At 39.3% G+C, this 19066-nt stretch overlaps 1 protein-coding gene across 1 annotated transcript in view; it reads left to right on the plus strand.

Annotated features, from left to right (window-relative positions):
• The first annotated feature begins 1642 nt into the window (after window positions 1-1642).
• The window catches only part of LOC133617703 (ras-related protein Rab-11B-like), a 17865-nt gene continuing 441 nt past the window's right edge, over window positions 1643-19066 (plus strand). The window contains exons 1-5 of the mRNA XM_061977864.1: window positions 1643-1776; window positions 3636-3831; window positions 11578-11771; window positions 16464-16544; window positions 16636-19066. The exon at window positions 16636-19066 is cut by the window's right edge and continues 441 nt beyond it. Of these exons, the coding sequence (XP_061833848.1) occupies window positions 1737-1776; window positions 3636-3831; window positions 11578-11771; window positions 16464-16544; window positions 16636-16781 (657 nt within the window). The 5' untranslated portion in view covers window positions 1643-1736 and the 3' untranslated portion in view covers window positions 16782-19066. The remainder of the gene's footprint in view (window positions 1777-3635; window positions 3832-11577; window positions 11772-16463; window positions 16545-16635) is intronic.

The raw sequence follows: 19066 nt of genomic DNA on the forward strand, positions 1-19066 counted from the left end.
TAAAAAGGGGAACCGGAGGGTGTGTTCCAACTATCGTGGGATCACACTCCTCAGCCTTCCCGGTAAGGTCTATTCAGGTGTACTGGAGAGGAAGCTACGCCGGATAGTCGAACCTCGGATTCAGGAGGAACAGTGTGGTTTTCGTCCTGGTCGTGGAACTGTGGACCAGCTCTATACTCTCGGCAGGGTCCTTGAGGGTGCATGGGAGTTTGCCCAACCAGTCTACATGTGCTTTGTGGACTTGGAGAAGGCATTCGACCGTGTCCCTCGGGAAGTCCTGTGGGGAGTGCTCAGAGAGTTTGGGGTTTCGGACTGTCTGATTGTGGCGGTCCGCTCCCTGTATGATCAGTGTCAGAGCTTGGTTTGCATTGCCGGCAGTAAGTCGGACACGTTTCCGGTGAGGGTTGGACTCCGCCAAGGCTGCCCTTTGTCACCGATTCTGTTCATAACTTTTATGGACAGAATTTCTAGGCGCAGTCAAGGCGTTGAGGGGATCCGGTTTGGTGACTGCAGGATTAGGTCTCTGCTTTTTGCAGATGATTTGGTCCTGATGGCTTCATCTGGCCAGGATCTTCAGCTCTCACTGGATCGGTTCGCAGCTGAGTGTGAAGCGACTGGGATGAGAATCAGCACCTCCAAGTCCGAGTCCATGGTTCTCGCCCGGAAAAGGGTGGAGTGCCATCTCCGGGTTGGGGAGGAGATCTTGCCCCAAGTGGAGGAGTTCAAGTACCTCGGAGTCTTGTTCACGAGTGAGGGAAGAGTGGATCGTGAGATCGACAGGCGGATCGGTGCGGCGTCTTCAGTAATGCGGACGCTGTATCGATCCGTTGTGGTGAAGAAGGAGCTGAGCCGGAAGGCAAAGCTCTCAATTTACCGGTCGATCTACGTTCCCATCCTCACCTATGGTCATGAGCTTTGGGTTATGACCGAAAGGACAAGATCACGGGTACAAGCGGCCGAAATGAGTTTCCTCCGCCGGGTGGCGGGGCTCTCCCTTAGAGATAGGGTGAGAAGCTCTGTCATCCGGGGGGAGCTCAAAGTAAAGCCGCTGCTCCTCCACATCGAGAGGAGCCAGATGAGGTGGTTCGGGCATCTGGTCAGAATGCCACCCGAGCGCCTCCCTAAGGAGGTGTTTAGGGCATGTCCGACCGGTAGGAGGCCACGAGGAAGACCCAGGACACGTTGGGAAGACTATGTCTCCCGGCTGGCCTGGGAATGCCTCGGGATCCCCCGGGAGGAGCTGGACGAAGTGGCTGGGGAGAGGGAAGTCTGGGCTTCCCTGCTTAGGCTGCTGCCCCCGCGACCCGACCTCGGATAAGCGGAAGAAGATGGATGGATGGATGGAGGTTTTTATACTAAAATTATTAAAATATCAAATTATTACACAAGACAATGATAAAACATATTGAATTACAAGCTCTTAAAAATACGAATAAAAAATTAAAAACTACATTAAAAGATGAAAAACAAAATAGTAGTCGCTCAGCCCACAAGTTGAAACAGGAAGTCAAATTGCAGCCACCGCTATGGATACTTCCCATGGATTTGTCCCGTGACTGGTTTGCGAGCAGCCGATTCGCCAGCATTGCTGTCAATCAAATGTACAAAGCTTCTCATTGGACGAAAAGTAACATCACGTGCAGTGACGCACTTAGTTCCCTAAGGCAGCTCACTGGAGGAGGCGATTACACTGTCCTTGTTGGGAAATATCTCTAAAGTAACATTACACTAACAAAATGGGAACTCGAGATGATGAATACGATTATTTATTTAAAGGTAAGTGTGGGTGAACGATAACATGTGCTTCCGGTCCTTATAAACTCGTTGGCAGGAGTAGAAAATGGTCAAATAAGTAAATCCAACATTAATGCTAATGTTAGCTCCTTTGGGAAAATACCGAAGTTGTTCGAAACGTTAAAAGTAAGACATGTTGTAAGTTATTATCAATTCAATATTCTCACGTTATACTGTAAATATAGCTACCTTTAACCCTGTTCCTAATACAGTATTTGCGTATAACGCTAGTGAATTAGCATGCTACCGAAAGGTAAACAAGCTAATGGGGCGGTAGGTCGGTTGGTAAAGTGGCTGTGCCAGCAACTTGAGGGTTCCAGGTTCGACCCCCGCTTCCGCCATCCTAGTCTATGTAAACGTGCTTTGAGTCACTAGAGAAAAGCACTATATAAATGTAGTCTAAGACTAGATGTGACCAATCTAAGTCTAAGACTCGATGTGACCAATCTAGATGTGACCAATCCAAGTCTAAGACTAGATATGACCAATCTAAGTCCAAGACTAGACGTGACCAATCTGTGTCTAACACTAGATGTGACCAATCTAAGTCTAAGACTAGATGTGACCAATCCAAGTCCAAGACTGGATGTGACTAATCTAAGTCTAAGACAAGATGTGACCAATCTGTGTCTAACACTAGAGGTGACCAATCTAAGTCTAAGACTCGATGTGACCAATCTAGATGTGACCAATCGAAGTCTAAGACTAGATATGACCAATCTAAGTCCAAGACTAGACGTGACCAATCTGTGTCTAACACTAGATGTGACCAATCTAAGTCTAAGACTAGATGTGACCAATCCAAGTCCAAGACTGGATGTGACTAATCTGTGTCTAACACTAGATGTGACCAAACTAAGTTTAAAACTAGATGTGACCAATCCAAGTCCAAGACTAGATGTGACTAATCTAAATCTAAGACTAGATGTGACCAGTCTAAGTCTAAGACTAGATGTGACCAATCTGTGTCTAAGACTAGATGTGACCAATCCAAGTCCAAGACTAGATGTGACCAATCTAAGTCCAAGACTAGATGTGACCAATCTGTGTCCAACACTAGATGTGACCAATCCAAGTCTAAGACTAGATGTGACCAATCTAAGTCTAAGACTAGACGTGACCAATCCAACTCCAAGATTAGATTGGACCAATCTAAGTCTAAGACTAGATGTGACCAATCTGTGTCTAAGACTAGATGTTACCAATACGAGTCTAAGACTCGATGTGACCAATCAAAGTCCAAGACTAGATGTGACCAATCTAAGTATAAGACTAGATGTGGCCAATCTAAGTCTAAGACTAGGTGTGACCAATCTAAGTCTAAGACTAGATGTGACCAATCTGTGTCTAAGATTAGATGTTACCAATACGAGTCTAAGACTCGATGTGACCAATCAAAGTCCAAGACTAGATGTGACCAATCTAAGTATAAGACTAGATATGGCCAATCTAAGTATAAGACTAGATGTGACCAATCTAAGTCTAAGACTAGGTGTGACCAATCTAAGTCTAAGACTAGGTGTGACCAATCTAAGTCTAAGACTAGATGTGACCAATCTAAGTCTAAGACTAGATGCGTCCAATCTAAGTCTAAGACTAGATGTGTCCAACTAAGTCTAAGACTAGATGTGTCCAACTAAGTCTAAGACTAAATGTGTCCAATCTAAGTCTAAAACAAGATGTGACTAATCTAAGTCTAAGACTAGATGTGACCAATCTAAGTCTAAGACTAGATGTGACCAATCTTAAGTCCAAGACTACATGTATGTATAATTCACTTCACTAATAAAGTAGGTAGCTAACATGGCTGCTGTTTCTCTGTTTGTTTGTTTTCCGATTAGTTGTGCTTATAGGAGACTCCGGGGTGGGGAAGAGTAACCTTCTGTCCCGTTTCACGAGAAATGAGTTCAACCTGGAGAGCAAGAGCACCATCGGGGTGGAGTTCGCCACCCGCAGTTTGCAGGTGGACGGCAAGACCATCAAGGCTCAAATTTGGGACACCGCCGGACAGGAGCGCTACAGAGCCATCACCTCGGCGTGAGTTTGTGTGCAAATGTAATGCAAATGCAATCCAAAGTGCTTTATCAAGTTAAAAACAATACCCCGGTGACCCATATCCCCCATTATCACATGCTTACGCACGGACACAGATACCAAACACACACACACAACATACACACGTATGCAACTATATGGACAAATGATTGCATGGCTGAGTACAGAGGAGACATGTGAGTAAATACTATCACAGGAGCCATCAGGGGCCGTATTTATCAAGCGTCTTAGAGGGCCATTTTACACTTAAGTCCTGAGAATTTGCGAAATTTAGTCCTACTCTCAAACTTAACAATAAAAGTTATTTATCAACTCTCTTAAGTCTAAGAATCACTCCTACTCTCCACGATATTTAAGAGACGTTCAGAGGTGTCCTAAGTGGTTAGGAGTTGCCAGCGGGGGATGGCACTGAGGCAAGAGAGACGTGCGCGAACGTTCAGGGAGCGGAAGGATGTCCTGGCTTTGTTTGATCACGAGCAGCTGATCAAACGGTATCGTTTAGACAGAGCGGGTATTCTTTTTGTCACAGATTTAATAAGGGCGTCATCTCATCAGCAACATCACACAGCAGAGCTTTCACAGCAGAACTAAAGGTCATCACAATGCTTCGATATCTCGCCACTGGGAAAATGAATTGGAAAGAAAAGGAAACATTTATTTTTGATTCATTGCCAATATTGTTTGTTTGTTTTGTATTATTTTGTAGTTTATTGTCAAAATACACACTCTCATTGTCCACTTAAATATTTCTAAGATATTTCTTTATTCTTAGACAAGGGATTCCCTTCCGTGATTGGTCATTTCTATGGACACAGAAATTCCGTTACCTAAAATTCCGTTTACGGCACATAGTAATGTCGTAATTCAGCTCTGAGTGTGACACTTAAGATTCAGTCCTACACTTCGCTGAAAGTGTGAGTAAGACGCTTGATAACTAACTTTTAAGTGCAGCTTTCAGCGAAGAATTTCTTTAATCATAAGTCAACTCTTAGCAGACTTCTTAGAAGTAATCCTAAGACGCTTGATAAATACGGCCCCTGCACCAGGAGGTCATCAGACCATGGTCACCAGGACGCTGACACAAAAGCGCCCCCACAAGCACGGCCGATAACCCCTGAGACAGATGGCTCATCTGAGGAACGTTGGAAAATAAAAATAATACAACTTTTAAAATAGTAACAACCATGTGCAGAAATAAAGAATAAAATACAAGTAAGACATATGGAGGTAAATAGGAAAAAAAAAATATATATATATATATACATACATATATATATATATATATATATATATATATATATATGTATATATATAATATATGTATATATATAATATATATTAATATATATATATATATATAATATATGTATATATATATAATATATATGTATATGTAATATATATATATATATAATATATATGTATATATAATATATATATATATATATATATATATATATATATATATATATATATGCATGTATGTATATATATGTATATATATATACATATGTATGTATATATATACATATGTATGTATATGTATGTATATGTATATATATATATATATATATATATATATATTAGGGGTGTAACGGTACACAAAAATATCGGTTCAGTACGTACGTTGGTTTAGAGGTCACGGTTCGGTTCATTTTCGGTACAGTAAGAAAACAACAAAATATAAATTTTTTGGTTATTTATTTATCCTTTTAACATGGGGAACACTATAATAATTCTGCCCACGTTAATCAACATTAAACTGCCTCAAGTTGTTGATCAGATTAAAAAAAATTACAAAACTTTTCTTCTACATATAAAAAGTGCAACATTAAACAGTTTCAAGTCAACTCATCATGCTTAATTTATTACAGCATTTGGGAAGCCTGTAGTTGATTTTTATTATGTAAATGTTATATTTTTATCAACATGTGATAGCAGGGACCCTGCCATTCAAAACTAGGCTGCTGCATTACTAATGATTAATGTAACTATAGCTGAAAAAATAGTACAATAGCAACAGGAGAGACTATTCATCCCTGAACACCATGGAGTTCATGTAGACTTAATGATGCAGTTACATTATTATATCAACTATCAGAGACAGAAACTCTTCATTTAACATAATGTCCTTTTTTGCTGCTTCAACACAGCTCAATCAACACAGAAAAAGGTAAAGTGAAATAACAGACAGACAGGGCTTTGCTGCCCTGTAACACACACACGCACACACACACACACACACCGCACAATGAGCTAACACACACACACACCGCAAAATGAGCTAACGTTACGCTAAAAGCTAATTAGCCTTCACCTCAAGCCAGGACTGCGAGCGAACTGAGCTGCAGTTTGTTTCTAGATGGTCAACGGGCTCATAGTGATGTTACTAGTAGTTGACTGGGAGGTGTTTATTTTAATTTGGAGAGAGTCCACTGCCTGATGCTCACCTGCTAAACACCTATTTGCTAACCCCACCGCAGAAGCAATGACTACCGGTACATGCGCTCTGAATACTGCTGATTGGCTGTAACCTCTCTGTTTGTAACCAATCAGATGGTTGTGTGGGTGGGACAATGCTGGGTGCTGTGTAGGAGACAGAGGCAGAAAGCAGAGCAGCTTGTTAAGACTTTAGCTTAGGCGGCTACTTAATATGTTTGTGTGGAAACTCGTTCGAATCCGAAACAATTAAGTGAGTTAAAATCAATTTAGTAACTTTTTATCAAAAAAAAACCCCTACCAATTTAACTGTAAAATAAATACAAGATACTGGACGCTGCATGTGAAGTTATCTATATTCCACTTATTTATTGTAAGGGAATTAGGTATAAATAGGTTATGGATACACTAGAGCTGGGCGATATGGACGAAAAAGTTTATCTTGATATATTTTTACTTAAACTTGATATTCGCTATATATCTCAATATATTTTTTGGTGAAAGTATACATATAAAGATATTAATTTTTGAGCGATATTCAGTGAAATTGAAGTGAATGACAACTGTACTGTAAACAGTCAGTGACACTTTTTATTAACTCAGTTAGTCAAGATGGGTATTAACAGCACAGAAAATAAACTGTTGAACTAGTACAGAATTACATAACATAAATGAAATAGAAAAATATTATTTCTATGTAAAATAAATAACATAGCTGTGCAAATAATACAAAATGTATCAAACTCAGATACAAAAAATCATTTGCAGGCAGGCACTTTGTGATTCCCCTTCCTGGTTCGATGATCCGCCCTATCTTGCCTCTGATTGGCCTGTCCCTAACCAATGGTGACTCATTATAGTAAAGGAAGGAGGAAGGGGAGGGGTTTAGTAGCCCATGGAGGAGGAGCGGGGGAGAACCAGGAACACAACAATTAAGCAGCGTTTGGTAATTTTAACGTGAAATAAATTATATCGATATTACGATATTTTCTTTATTCATATCTTGTTTAAAATATATCGATATATCTTACAAACTCGATAAATCGCCCAGCCCTAGGATACACACAAGTAAATAAACAACAATTAATGGTTAAGGCATTCACATCTTATTTGAATAAAGTGCAACCAACGCTTTAGGTTGAATTAACAGGAGGAAACACTTTCTGTTCTTGTTTTTGGAATATTTAAGAAATGTTCAATTATAGTACAGTAACCAACTTTTTCACAGGAAATTTACCTGATACTTTTCATTTTGCTTTGTCCAACATAAAATACAATATTAATAACAAAAAAAAAAGTGCAACCAAAATCTCTTCAGGTTCAATTAACAATAGGTTTACCTCCTACTTTTACTAATGTCTTTTTAAATAGAAATAATACAAATACAAAAGAGATCAATTTTATAAAATTAAGTGCAACCATATATGATGTGTCCTAGGATTCGTTTTATCGACTTGATTCAATTCAGAATTTGTTGTTGCCAATACGATTCAGGGACGACAATATTTTTTTAGAACGATACAATCCGCAACAATTAAGAGAGTTGAAATCGATTCAGTAACTTTTTATAAAAAAAACCCCCAACCAATTTATATACAAAATGTATTAATTTGAAAAAAATAAGTGCAACCATATCTCCTCAGATTGAATGAGCGGTGGTCTGACCTGGTACTACTCTCATTTTAATAAACACCTACAATAGTAGAGAAAAGTCACAAACCAACAACTATAAGCTAAAACGCAACAATACAAAGACAGAATAGAAGTGACAGCGAACAAGTTTCGGCGACTCACCGACTTGTACATGAAGTTAGTGCAATGCCGTAATTTGCTCTGCTGTCACTTCCATCCTCTCGGTCACATCCTTAGTTAAAATTTGTGTTGCGACTTTATATTATTGTGTTGTGCGTTGGTTTTCGTTGTGGCTTTTGCAATTGTTCTGTAGCTGAAAGTTGTTGTGTTGTAATTTATGGTATGTCTTGTGGCGTTTGCATTTTTTGTGATCTTTGTCAGCCACCATAGTTTTCCGCCATTCTTGTTTTGCCGACTGATGGCGATGACGCCACAGACGGGCAGACAGACTTGAACAACCTTTAACGTCCTTATCATGAAAAGTGTTAAACTTCATATAAAGTTTGCCCTTCCTAAATCCAATGTTTTTCTTTTCCTAGTATTGATAAAAGCGATCGATTTCCTTTTAAAACTCAGTTGGATCGATCCCTATCTTCTAGAAAGCAAACTTGCGGAGCACAAATCGATTAATCGTCACATCCATAGACTGTCTACTAGTCAGCTGCATCCGTGCCAAAATAGCATCTGCAGACTTAAAGAGGCTGTTTACAACTTAAATTTTGAAACCAAAAATTATAACTAGAACTTACCAGCTAACTTATGTTATCATTAGTCAGTCCCTCCAGTATTAAGTGGGATTTTTTTGAAATTGTTTGCGGGGTGGGCTGCAGGTATCATACATATTTGCAAAGCCACGCATAATTTGTGGGGATTGGTTGAATTTGCGTGAATTGGAGCGATCACGAAATTGGGAATTCCTGGAGGGACTGATTAGGTGTTTAACAAACTATATTTTAAAAAATATCTATATTTTTCACAATTACTGTTTATGTTGAATATAAATTGCTCGTCTGCTCTAAAAATTGCGAGCTACCGGTCGATCGCGGAGGGTGTGTCAGTCGATCGCCAGCCAGGCATTAAAAAAATAGTCCTAAAAATTAGCGATTATAAATCTTCACAATGACGTCACTTTCGTCACTCGATTGACATTCACGGCACCTGAGGGTCTTCTGAGATGACGCTGGCTGCTGCCAGTTCATTATTAAGAAAAAATTACCGACAGGAAGGCGAGAAACACTTTTTATTACAACAGACTCTCGCGCCGTACCTGCCGTCAAAACTCCAAAGACCGACTGCACAGTTGCACAATAAAAGCTCTTCTTCATCCTGCCTGCGCTAACAAAATAAGAGTCTCAGAAAGCTGGCGTGCACAAGCTAGCAAGCTACGGAGTTTGCCGCCAATGTATTTCTTGTAAAGTGTATAAAAAGGAGTACGGAAGATGGACAAATAAGATGCCAAAAACCAACCACTTTCATGTGGTATTGGACAGAAAGGAGGACTTTTTTTCTCCTCCATTTGAAAATACGGACTTTATCAGCACTACTGTCTGATTCCTATCAATGCAAGTCATCAGAATCAGGTAATACACCAACTTATATTCTTGTCTTCATGAAAGAAAGAAATCTATATGTGTTAAACATGCTTGTATTATCATTAAACACCTTTAACATATTAACTATATGTGTTAAACATGCTTGCATTATCTTTAAACACCTTTAACTTGTTAACAATATTAACTATATGTGTTAAACATGCTTGCATTATCATTAAACACCTTTAACTTGTTAACAATATTAACTATATGTGTTAAACATGCTTGCATTATCATTAAGCACCTTTAACTTGTTAACAATATTAACTACGGTATATGTGTTAAACATGCTTGTATTATCATTAAACACCTTTAACTTATTAACTATATGTGTTAAACATGCTTGTATTATCATTAAACACCTTTAAAGGCCTACTGAAATGCGATTTTCTTATTTAAAGGGGGATAGCAGGTCCATTCTATGTGTCATACTTGATCATTTCGCGATATTGCCATATTTTTGCTGAAAGGATTTAGTAGAGAACATCGACGATAAAGTTCGCAACTTTTGGTCGCTGATAAAAAAGCCTTGCCTGTACCGGAAGTAGCAGACGAGTAGCGTGACGTCACAGGTTTTGGAGCTCCTCGCATCTGCACATTGTTTACAATTATGGCCACCAGCAGCGAGAGCGACTCGGACCGAGAAAGCGACGATTTCCCCATTAATTTGAGCGAGGATGAAAGATTTGTGGATGAGGAAAGTGAGAGTGAAGGACTAGAGGGCAGTGGGAGCGATTCAGATAGGGAAGATGCTGTGAGAGGCGGGTGGGACCTGATATTCAGGTGGGAATGACTAAAACAGTAAATAAACACAATACATATATCTACTCTATTAGCCACAACACAACCAGGCTTATATTTAATATGCCACAAATTAATCCCGCATAACAAACACCTCCCCCCTCCCGTCCATATAACCCTCCAATACAACTCAAACACCTGCACAACACACTCAACATCACCTCCCCAAAGTTCATACAGCACATATATTTCCCCAAAGTCCCCAAAGTTACGTACGTGACATGCACATAGCGGCATGCACGTACGGGCAAGCGATCAAATGTTTGGAAGCCGCAGCTGCATGCGTACTCACGGTACCGCGTCTGCGCATCCAACTCAAAGTCCTCCTGGTAAGAGTCTCTGTTGTCCCAGTTCTCCACAGGCCAATGGTAAAGCTTGACTGTCATCTTCCGGGAATGTAAACAATGAAACACCGGCTGTGTTAACCGGCACAACAGTCGAGGGGTGCATTCTACGGCGGGGGTGCGTTATCCGGCACAACACCTGCCGCAATACACCGCTTCCCACCTACAGCTTTCTTCTTTGCTGTCTCCATTGTTCATTGAACAAATTGCAAAAGATTCACCAACACAGATTTTGCGATGAAAACAGACGACTTAATAGCTGGCCACCATGCTGGCCCAAAATGTCCTCTACAATCCGTGACGTCACGCGCAGGCGTCATCATACCGAGACGTTTTCAGCAGGATATTTCGCGCGAAATTTAAAATTGCAGTTTAGTAAGCTGCATGCCGTATTGGCATGTGTTGCAATGTTAAGATTTCATCATTGATATATAAACTATCAGACTGCGTGGTCGGTAGTAGTGGGTTTCAGTAGGCCTTTAACTTATTAACAATATTAACTATATGTGTTAAACATGCTTGCTTTATCATTAAACACCTTTAACTTGTTAACAAAAACATATCTTTCATAAATAAGTAAATCTAAATTATATATATGAATGAGGTAGATCCCCATGACTTGATCAATTGAAAAGTAGCTCGCATGCAGAAAAAGTGTGGGCACCCCTGGTCTAGGCTTTTGCGCAAAGGTTGCTAACAGTCACTTAAACTGTCATCTCAGCATGCAGCAGTCTTCTCCAACCCGCAACCACACACACCCTTGTTTGCGCACCATTCTGCAATCACCAGTCAAGACTCAGCTTGTACACGTTCATGGCCTCACAGACAGTCTGGAATTACAAACATTTAACACAACCAAAGCTGCCAGGTCGCTTCAATAAGCTACAATCTGTTTTTTCTATTTGTTTTATCTCTATCAGGTATTATCGCGGCGCGGTCGGGGCACTGCTGGTGTACGACATCGCCAAACACCTGACGTATGAGAGCGTGGAGCGCTGGCTGAAGGAGCTGAGGGACCACGCCGACAACAACATTGTTATAATGCTGGTCGGCAACAAAAGCGACCTACGGCACCTCAGGGCCGTGCCCACTGACGAGGCTCGGGCCTTTTCGGGTAAATTCCTACTTTTTTTTAACTGTACCATCAATGGGAGGTTTTACCTAAACTGTCTAACATTTTCCTCATTTGGTCGTTGGATAAATAAACCATCACAAACAAAAATACATTGGAGCCGCTAATGTTGAATGTTGGAATTTAACCGAAATAGTCTTGAAGGTTGGGGAAAGGAATCAAACACAATTTATAGTCCAAACCATCATCATATGGACTCTGGACTCTAGAAAGAGGTTCCGCAGCTTCCGTAGCATAACCTCCAAGTTCTGTAACAGCTTCTTCTCTCAGGCCGTAAGACTCTTGAACGCATCATAATAATCCCCTCAATTCCCCCCAAAAATGGATTAACTCGCTGGAATATAAAGACAATATAACATACATCCATAAACATGGATGCATATGCAAAAGTGCAATATATATATCTGTACAGTCATCTATTTATTTATATCTGCACCTTATTGCTCTTTTATCCTGCACTACAACAAGCTAATGCAACAAAATGTTGTTCCTATCTGTACAGTAAAGTTCAAATTTGAATGACAATAAAAGGAAGTCTCTAGTCTAATATTAGACTAAAAGATTAAGTGCCTTTTCTTTGGCTTCTTTGGACGAGTGTGATAATAACCATAGAGCCATAAATGGATCTGCATTAAAAAGGTTATTTTCGAGGAACTTTATCATACCAGCACACATGAGAAACATGAGATGGCTCAAAATGTTGACATCTGACTACTACAGACCATAATTGCTAAAATATCAATTAGATATAATTCATTTGTATCAAGTGGTGTGTGTTTTATACACTAAAGGACGTGGATTAATTCCAGCCACGTTTATCAAACACCACAAGGAGACACTATCGCGACTGCTTCCTCTCACCTATCATAACCTTAATTTAATTTCAATTAATATAAACTAGGGATGTCCGATAATGGCTTTTTGCCGATATTCCGATATTGTCCAACTCTTTAATTACCGATACCGATATCAACCGATACTGATATCAACCGATACTGATATCAACCGATATATACAGTTGTGGAATTAACACATTATTATGCCTAATTTGGACAACCAGTTATGGTGAAGATAAGGTACTTTTAAAAAACATTAATAAAATAAAATAAAATAAATAAATTAAAAACATTTTCTTGAATAAAAAAGAAAGTAAAACAATATAAAAACAGTTACATTGAAACTAGTAATTAATGAAAATGAGTAAAATTAACTGTTAAAGGTTAGTACTATTAGTGGACCAGCAGCACGCACAATCATGTGTGCTTACGGACTGTATCCCTTGCAGACTGTATTGATATATATTGATATATAATGTAAGAACCAGAATATTAATAACAGAAAGAAACAACCCTTTTGTGTGAATGAGTAAATGGGGGAGGAAGGTTTTTTGGGTTGGTTCACTAATTGTAAGTGTATCTTGTGTTTTTTATGTCGATTTAATAAAAAAAAAAAGAAAAAAGGATACCGATCATTAAAAAAAAACCCGATACTGATAATTTCCGATGTTACATTTTAACGCATTTATCGGCCGATAATATTGGCAGGCCGATATTATCGGACATCTCTAATTTAAACAACGCACATTTTACTTTATTTTCTTATTGTTGTTATTATTAGTAATAAGTACCAAATTTGGTACTTTAATGTGTACAGACTGAATCATGTCGGCACTGCTGCGTACCACTTCATATGCATTAGCAAAAAAACGATAAAAAAATGAGTTTGAGAAAAATTAAAATATCGATTTAACCACTCTAATGTCGATCATCTACTGATACTAACCTAGGTATCGACACCAGCGATTTATGCATCAATCTGCCCACCCTGTACATGTACTCCTGGCTGTGACAATGCTAACACTACTTGTAAATTTCCTATTAATATTTGCTTACTTTCTGCTGCAACACGGTTCTATCCACACTTTTTAAAGTTTACTTAACACATATTTCTTTTGTTGTTTCAAGCTAGTTTAGCGGCTAGCTTAGCTATTAGCAGGCCTGCTCCTGGCCTGCTGTTGTCTTGGGGTTCAATATGTAAAACATCATCCTCTCATGAAAATGATACTTAAAATACTAAGAAATGAGATGTGACCAAGAACCCGATGGTCACTCTATCAGAGCGACAGCATTCCTCTGTAGAGAGAGGAGAACCTTCCCGAAGGACAACCATCTCTGCAGTAATCCACCAATCAGGCCTGTTTGGTATGGTGACCAGATGGAAGCCATTCCTTCATAGAAGTTTGCCAAAATGCACCTGAAAGATTCTCTGACCGTGAGAAAAAACTATTCTGGTCTGATGAGGCACTCCTTGGTGTGAATGCCAGGCATCATGTTTAGAGAAAACCAGGCACCACTCATCACCAGGCCAATACCATCCCTACAGTGAAGCATGGTGGTTGCAGCATCATGCTGCAAGCATGGTGTTCAGCTGCATGAACTGGCAGACATGTCAGGATAGAAGGAAAGATGAATGCAGCAACATACAGAGACATCCTGTATGAACACCAACACTTTCAATCCAACATGATGGAAGATAGGTGTGCCAAGCTTGGGGCATCGTATTCAAAAAGATTTGATGCTGAAATTGCTTCAACAAAGTATCGAGCAAAGGCTGTGAATACACACGTACATTAGATTTTTTATGTTTTGTTTTTAACACATTTGCAAAATATTTTAAAAAGACATTTTCGCATTGCCACTATGGAGTACTGTAAAATTTTTAAGTGAATAATGATTTGATTCCATTTTAGAATAAGGCTGTAACATATTCAAATGTGGAAAAAGTGAAGCACTGTGAATACTCTCCAGATGCACTGTAAGCCTATTTGGGTGTGGGATGTCTGATTGCTGTTTTTGTGTAACGCTCTAACAGTGTTGGGACTAACGCGTTACTTTGTAACGCGTTACTGTAACGCCGTTAGTTTCGGCGGTAACTAGTAATCTAACGCGTTATTTTTTATATTTAGTTATAGTTACAGTTACCGTTACTACATGATGCGTTACTGCGTTATTTTACGTTATTTTTTATGTAGTATCAGATAGAAACTGAGGATCTGATCGTGTTTTATGGCAGCGAAGCAATGACATGCTTCTGATTCTTCCTCTGCGCTCTCCGTGTGTGTGTGTGTGGGTGTGGGGAGGGGAGGTTGGGGAGGGGAGGGGGGTGCGCAATACAACGTAAACCGTTGGCCAACAAAAAAGTAACCACAGAACACTATACGACTATACGGTATAGTGTTCTGTGGTTACTTTTTGGTTGGCCAAGCGGACGTGACGACAGGCTGTCCTATCTCGGGTCCGCACGGACCTGGAGGGGCGTGCCTTAAGTCCGGCTGGAAATCGGTAGAAATTTGGGAGAATGGTTGTCCCGGGGAGAGGCACTGAAATTCGGGAGGGTTGGCAAGTATGAGATATTCTCACTTCTTTTCTTTTGTCGAGCACAAAGAAAATAACATTTGAGTTAAATGTAAATTGTGTCTTGGATCAAAGATCCCGTCTACTGCCCAAAACAACAATTCAAATCTGCCTGGTTAGGCTCTGTGTATGTCACGTGTGCCTTCCTTAGGTGAAGCCAGCTTTACAGCTATGTTGTTGATTGATTGATTGATTGCAACTTTTATTAGTAGATTGCACAGTACAGTACATATTCCGTACAATTGACCACTAAATGGTAACACCCCAATAAGTTTTTTAAGTTGTTTAAGTCGGCGTCCACTGATTCATGATACAGATATATACTATCAAATATATACTGACATCATAATACAGTCATCACACAAGATAATCATCAGAGTATATACATCGAATTATTTACAATCCGGGATGTGGGATATGGGGGGGGGGGGTTTAGGTTTGGTTGGTATCAACACTTCTGTCATCAACAATCAGCATCAACAATTGCATCATCAGAGAAATGGACATTGAAATAGTGTAGGGCTGACTTGGTAGGATATGTATAGCAAGTAGTGGACACAGAGAGAGAGAGATCGGAAAGTATAAGAAAAAAATGTCTACATTTGATTATTTACAATCCGAAGAGGTATTATGTGGAAAGGAGGGTGTTAGTTTAGGGTTGTAGTTGCCTGGAGGTGTTCTTTTAGTGCGGTTTTGAAGGAGGATAGAGATGCCCTTTATTTTACACCTGTTGGGAGTGGATTCCATATTGAAGTGGCATAGAAAGAGAATGAGTTAAGACCTTTGTTAGTTTGGAATCTGGGTTTAACGTGGTTAGTGTTAGTGTTAGTGTTATTATGCTGTTTGTTACTTATGTATGTTATGTTGCAGCTATTTAAAATAGTTTTGTCAGTTTGTTCTGGCCTGAAATAAATTGGCCCTTTGAAACATATCTTTGTCTTTGTGTGTTGTATGTAGAGCACGTTCAGTGATGCAAATGTATGTCAAGTTGATCAACAGATTGTATTATTCTCCAGTGCAATAACAGTACTGAAATGATAATGATAATGGGAGCTTTAAAAACAAAAAGTAGAAGAAGTAACTAAATAGTTACTTTTCACAGTAACGCATTACTTTTTGGTGTAAGTAACTGAGTTAGTAACTGAGTTACTTTTGAAATAAAGTAACTAGTAACTGTAACTAGTTACTGGTTTTCAGTAACTAACCCAACACTGCGCTCTAATATACTCAAATGTGTAACGCTCTTGTGTCATTTTGTCAGAAAAAAACACGCTGTCCTTCATCGAAACCTCTGCCTTGGACTCCACCAACGTAGAAGAAGCATTCAAGAACATTCTCACCGGTAAACAAAAAAAATTGTCTGACACACACTATTTTATACTTTAAAACGTTATTTCCTCAATTTTCCTTGTGTCTAAAAATCTCCCCCACAGAAATCTACCGCATTGTATCTCAGAAACAAATATCGGACAGATCAGCACACGACGATTCCCCGGGAAACAACGTGGTCGACATCAGCGTCCCGCCCACCATTGATGGACAGAAGGGCAACAAACTGGCATGCTGCCAAAGCTTGTGAAGCCCCTCCTCCCTATTCTTTCTCATTTTTGACTTTGATCATCTGCCTTTTTGCTGCTTTACTTTACAGGATTGCTGTGACTGAAGGCCCGGCATTTATCCGCCTTTTTTATGTTTCATTTTACACAGAGCTGACTGACCGTGGGCAGGATTTCCCTGTAAATAATAATGTGACTTCTAGCTGAAAATCAAATAACAATTGCTTTCAACACAACTGGGCGGTCGGGGTATGACATGGCACACCGTTCTCCATGGAGGTTAATTTGCGTCTTTTTATTACGAAAGCTTTATTTTATATGACACTAAAAATATGTAACTGAATTTTTTACGTTTGAACTGAATTCTTTTTACATCAAATTATGCTGACAATTTCATTTAAAAAATCTGAGTTTTAAAAAATCAGTGTGTAAAAATGTATTGTAAAAACAATTTGTGCTGACAAATTCAGTGTTGAAAAATTTGCTGCTTCAAAAATCATGTCATGTCATATAATTCAGTAAAAAAAAAACAAATTTTCTGTTTTTGAGATGGTCTGTTTCGTTAATAAATATACACATTGAATAGGACACTTAGAATGTACATGAACATGCAGATTGTGGGATTTACAATATTAACTATGAACAATAAAACACTGAATATTGAGAATATATTAACGTAGCACCTCAAATTCCCAGACCACGTACCGTATTTTTCGGAGTATAAGTCGCACCGGAGTATAAGTCGCACCTGCCGAAAATGCATAATAAAGAAGGAAAAAAACATATATAAGTCGCACTGGAGTATAAGTCGCATTTTTTGGGGAAATCTATTTGATAAAACCCAACACCAAGAATAGACATTTGAAAGGCAATTTAAAATAAATAAAGAATAGTGAACAACAGGCTGAATAAGTGTACGTTATATGAGGCATAAATAACCAACTGGGAACGTGCCTGGTATGTTAACGTAACATATTATGGTAAGAGTCATTCAAATAACTATAACATATAGAACATGCTATACGTTTACCAAACAATCTGTCACTCCTAATCGCTAAATTCCAATGAAATCTTATACGTCTAGTCTCTTACGTGAATGAGCTAAATAATATTATTTGATATTTTACGCTAATGTGTTAATCATTTCACACATAAGTCGCTTCTGAGTATAAGCCGCACCCCCGGGCAAACTATGAAAAAAACTGCGAATTATAGTCCGAAAAATACGGTACTTGATCGACATATTTTATAATCGAGCAAGAACAACAAAGATGTGACAAACATGGCAAAACATAAACGCCAAGGGTAAAAAACATCTACTTATTTGTAAAAAAAAATACCAATGTTTTGCAGAACTTTGTTGTAGGAATCTTCCTCCGTCAGACACTCGCTATCAGCCTTTTTTGCTCTGTAAACAAGCCCCACTCACTTTTTTTGTGCCTGGTCTGCATGAAGCATAGCTTATGGTGTATTATGCCAAGGTAGCCCAGTAAACTGGCTTTTTATGCTGTTTTGCATGACCCGTGTCACGTGACTTGAAACTTGACACCTCATTGGCTGGTTTTGACACGGGATCGATTGCTTCAGTCTTAATTTACCGGAAAAGTCTTGCTTTTTGAAGCAGCACATTTTTCAGCACTGATTTTTTATTTTATTTTCACTGAATTTCAAAACACATAATTTTTTGCAATAACTCAGTATAATTTGATGTTAAATAAAAAAATCAGTTCACAAAATCGCAAGACATTCAGTGTCAAAAAAAGCTTTCAAAATTAAGACACAAATTAACCTCCACAGCTGTGGTCCTTTCCGTCATCCCCTTATCTACAGTAACTATCCCACCTCTGTTACTACCTCCAAATGCTGACAATTGCTGAGTTGGCTTCATCCCTACCATTCTGTCTTGGTGCTGTTTGTACAGAACGTCGGCACGGGGGGGAAAGGGCGTAAAAATGCCGGCTATTTCAGTCAGTGTGAAAGGGGCTTGTGTCTGATGCTTGCTGTCGCTGACTCCAACTTGAGTCAAATTCCTGTCACTAACGATCCCATTGACCCACTGATGTGAACGCGGTGGCGAGGGATCTTAGTGTTCCGTGATTCCTACCTTGTCCTGTACATGTGACGCGTCATGCCGCAGTGCAAACCCCATTTCATGCCTGCTTGACCTAACTCGTCTTCTCATGTGCGAGAATGGAGTGTACTTATTTAACCATACAATGTGGATTTCCCCCCTATTTTTGAAGGGTGAGGAGATTGCAGGAGACGGGAAGCAGCCCGGCTGTGACTGTCTTGACTCAGTATGGGCAAA

The sequence above is a fragment of the Nerophis lumbriciformis genome, linkage group LG18 (genome assembly GCF_033978685.3).
Source record: "Nerophis lumbriciformis linkage group LG18, RoL_Nlum_v2.1, whole genome shotgun sequence".
Lineage (NCBI taxonomy): Eukaryota > Metazoa > Chordata > Actinopteri > Syngnathiformes > Syngnathidae > Nerophis > Nerophis lumbriciformis.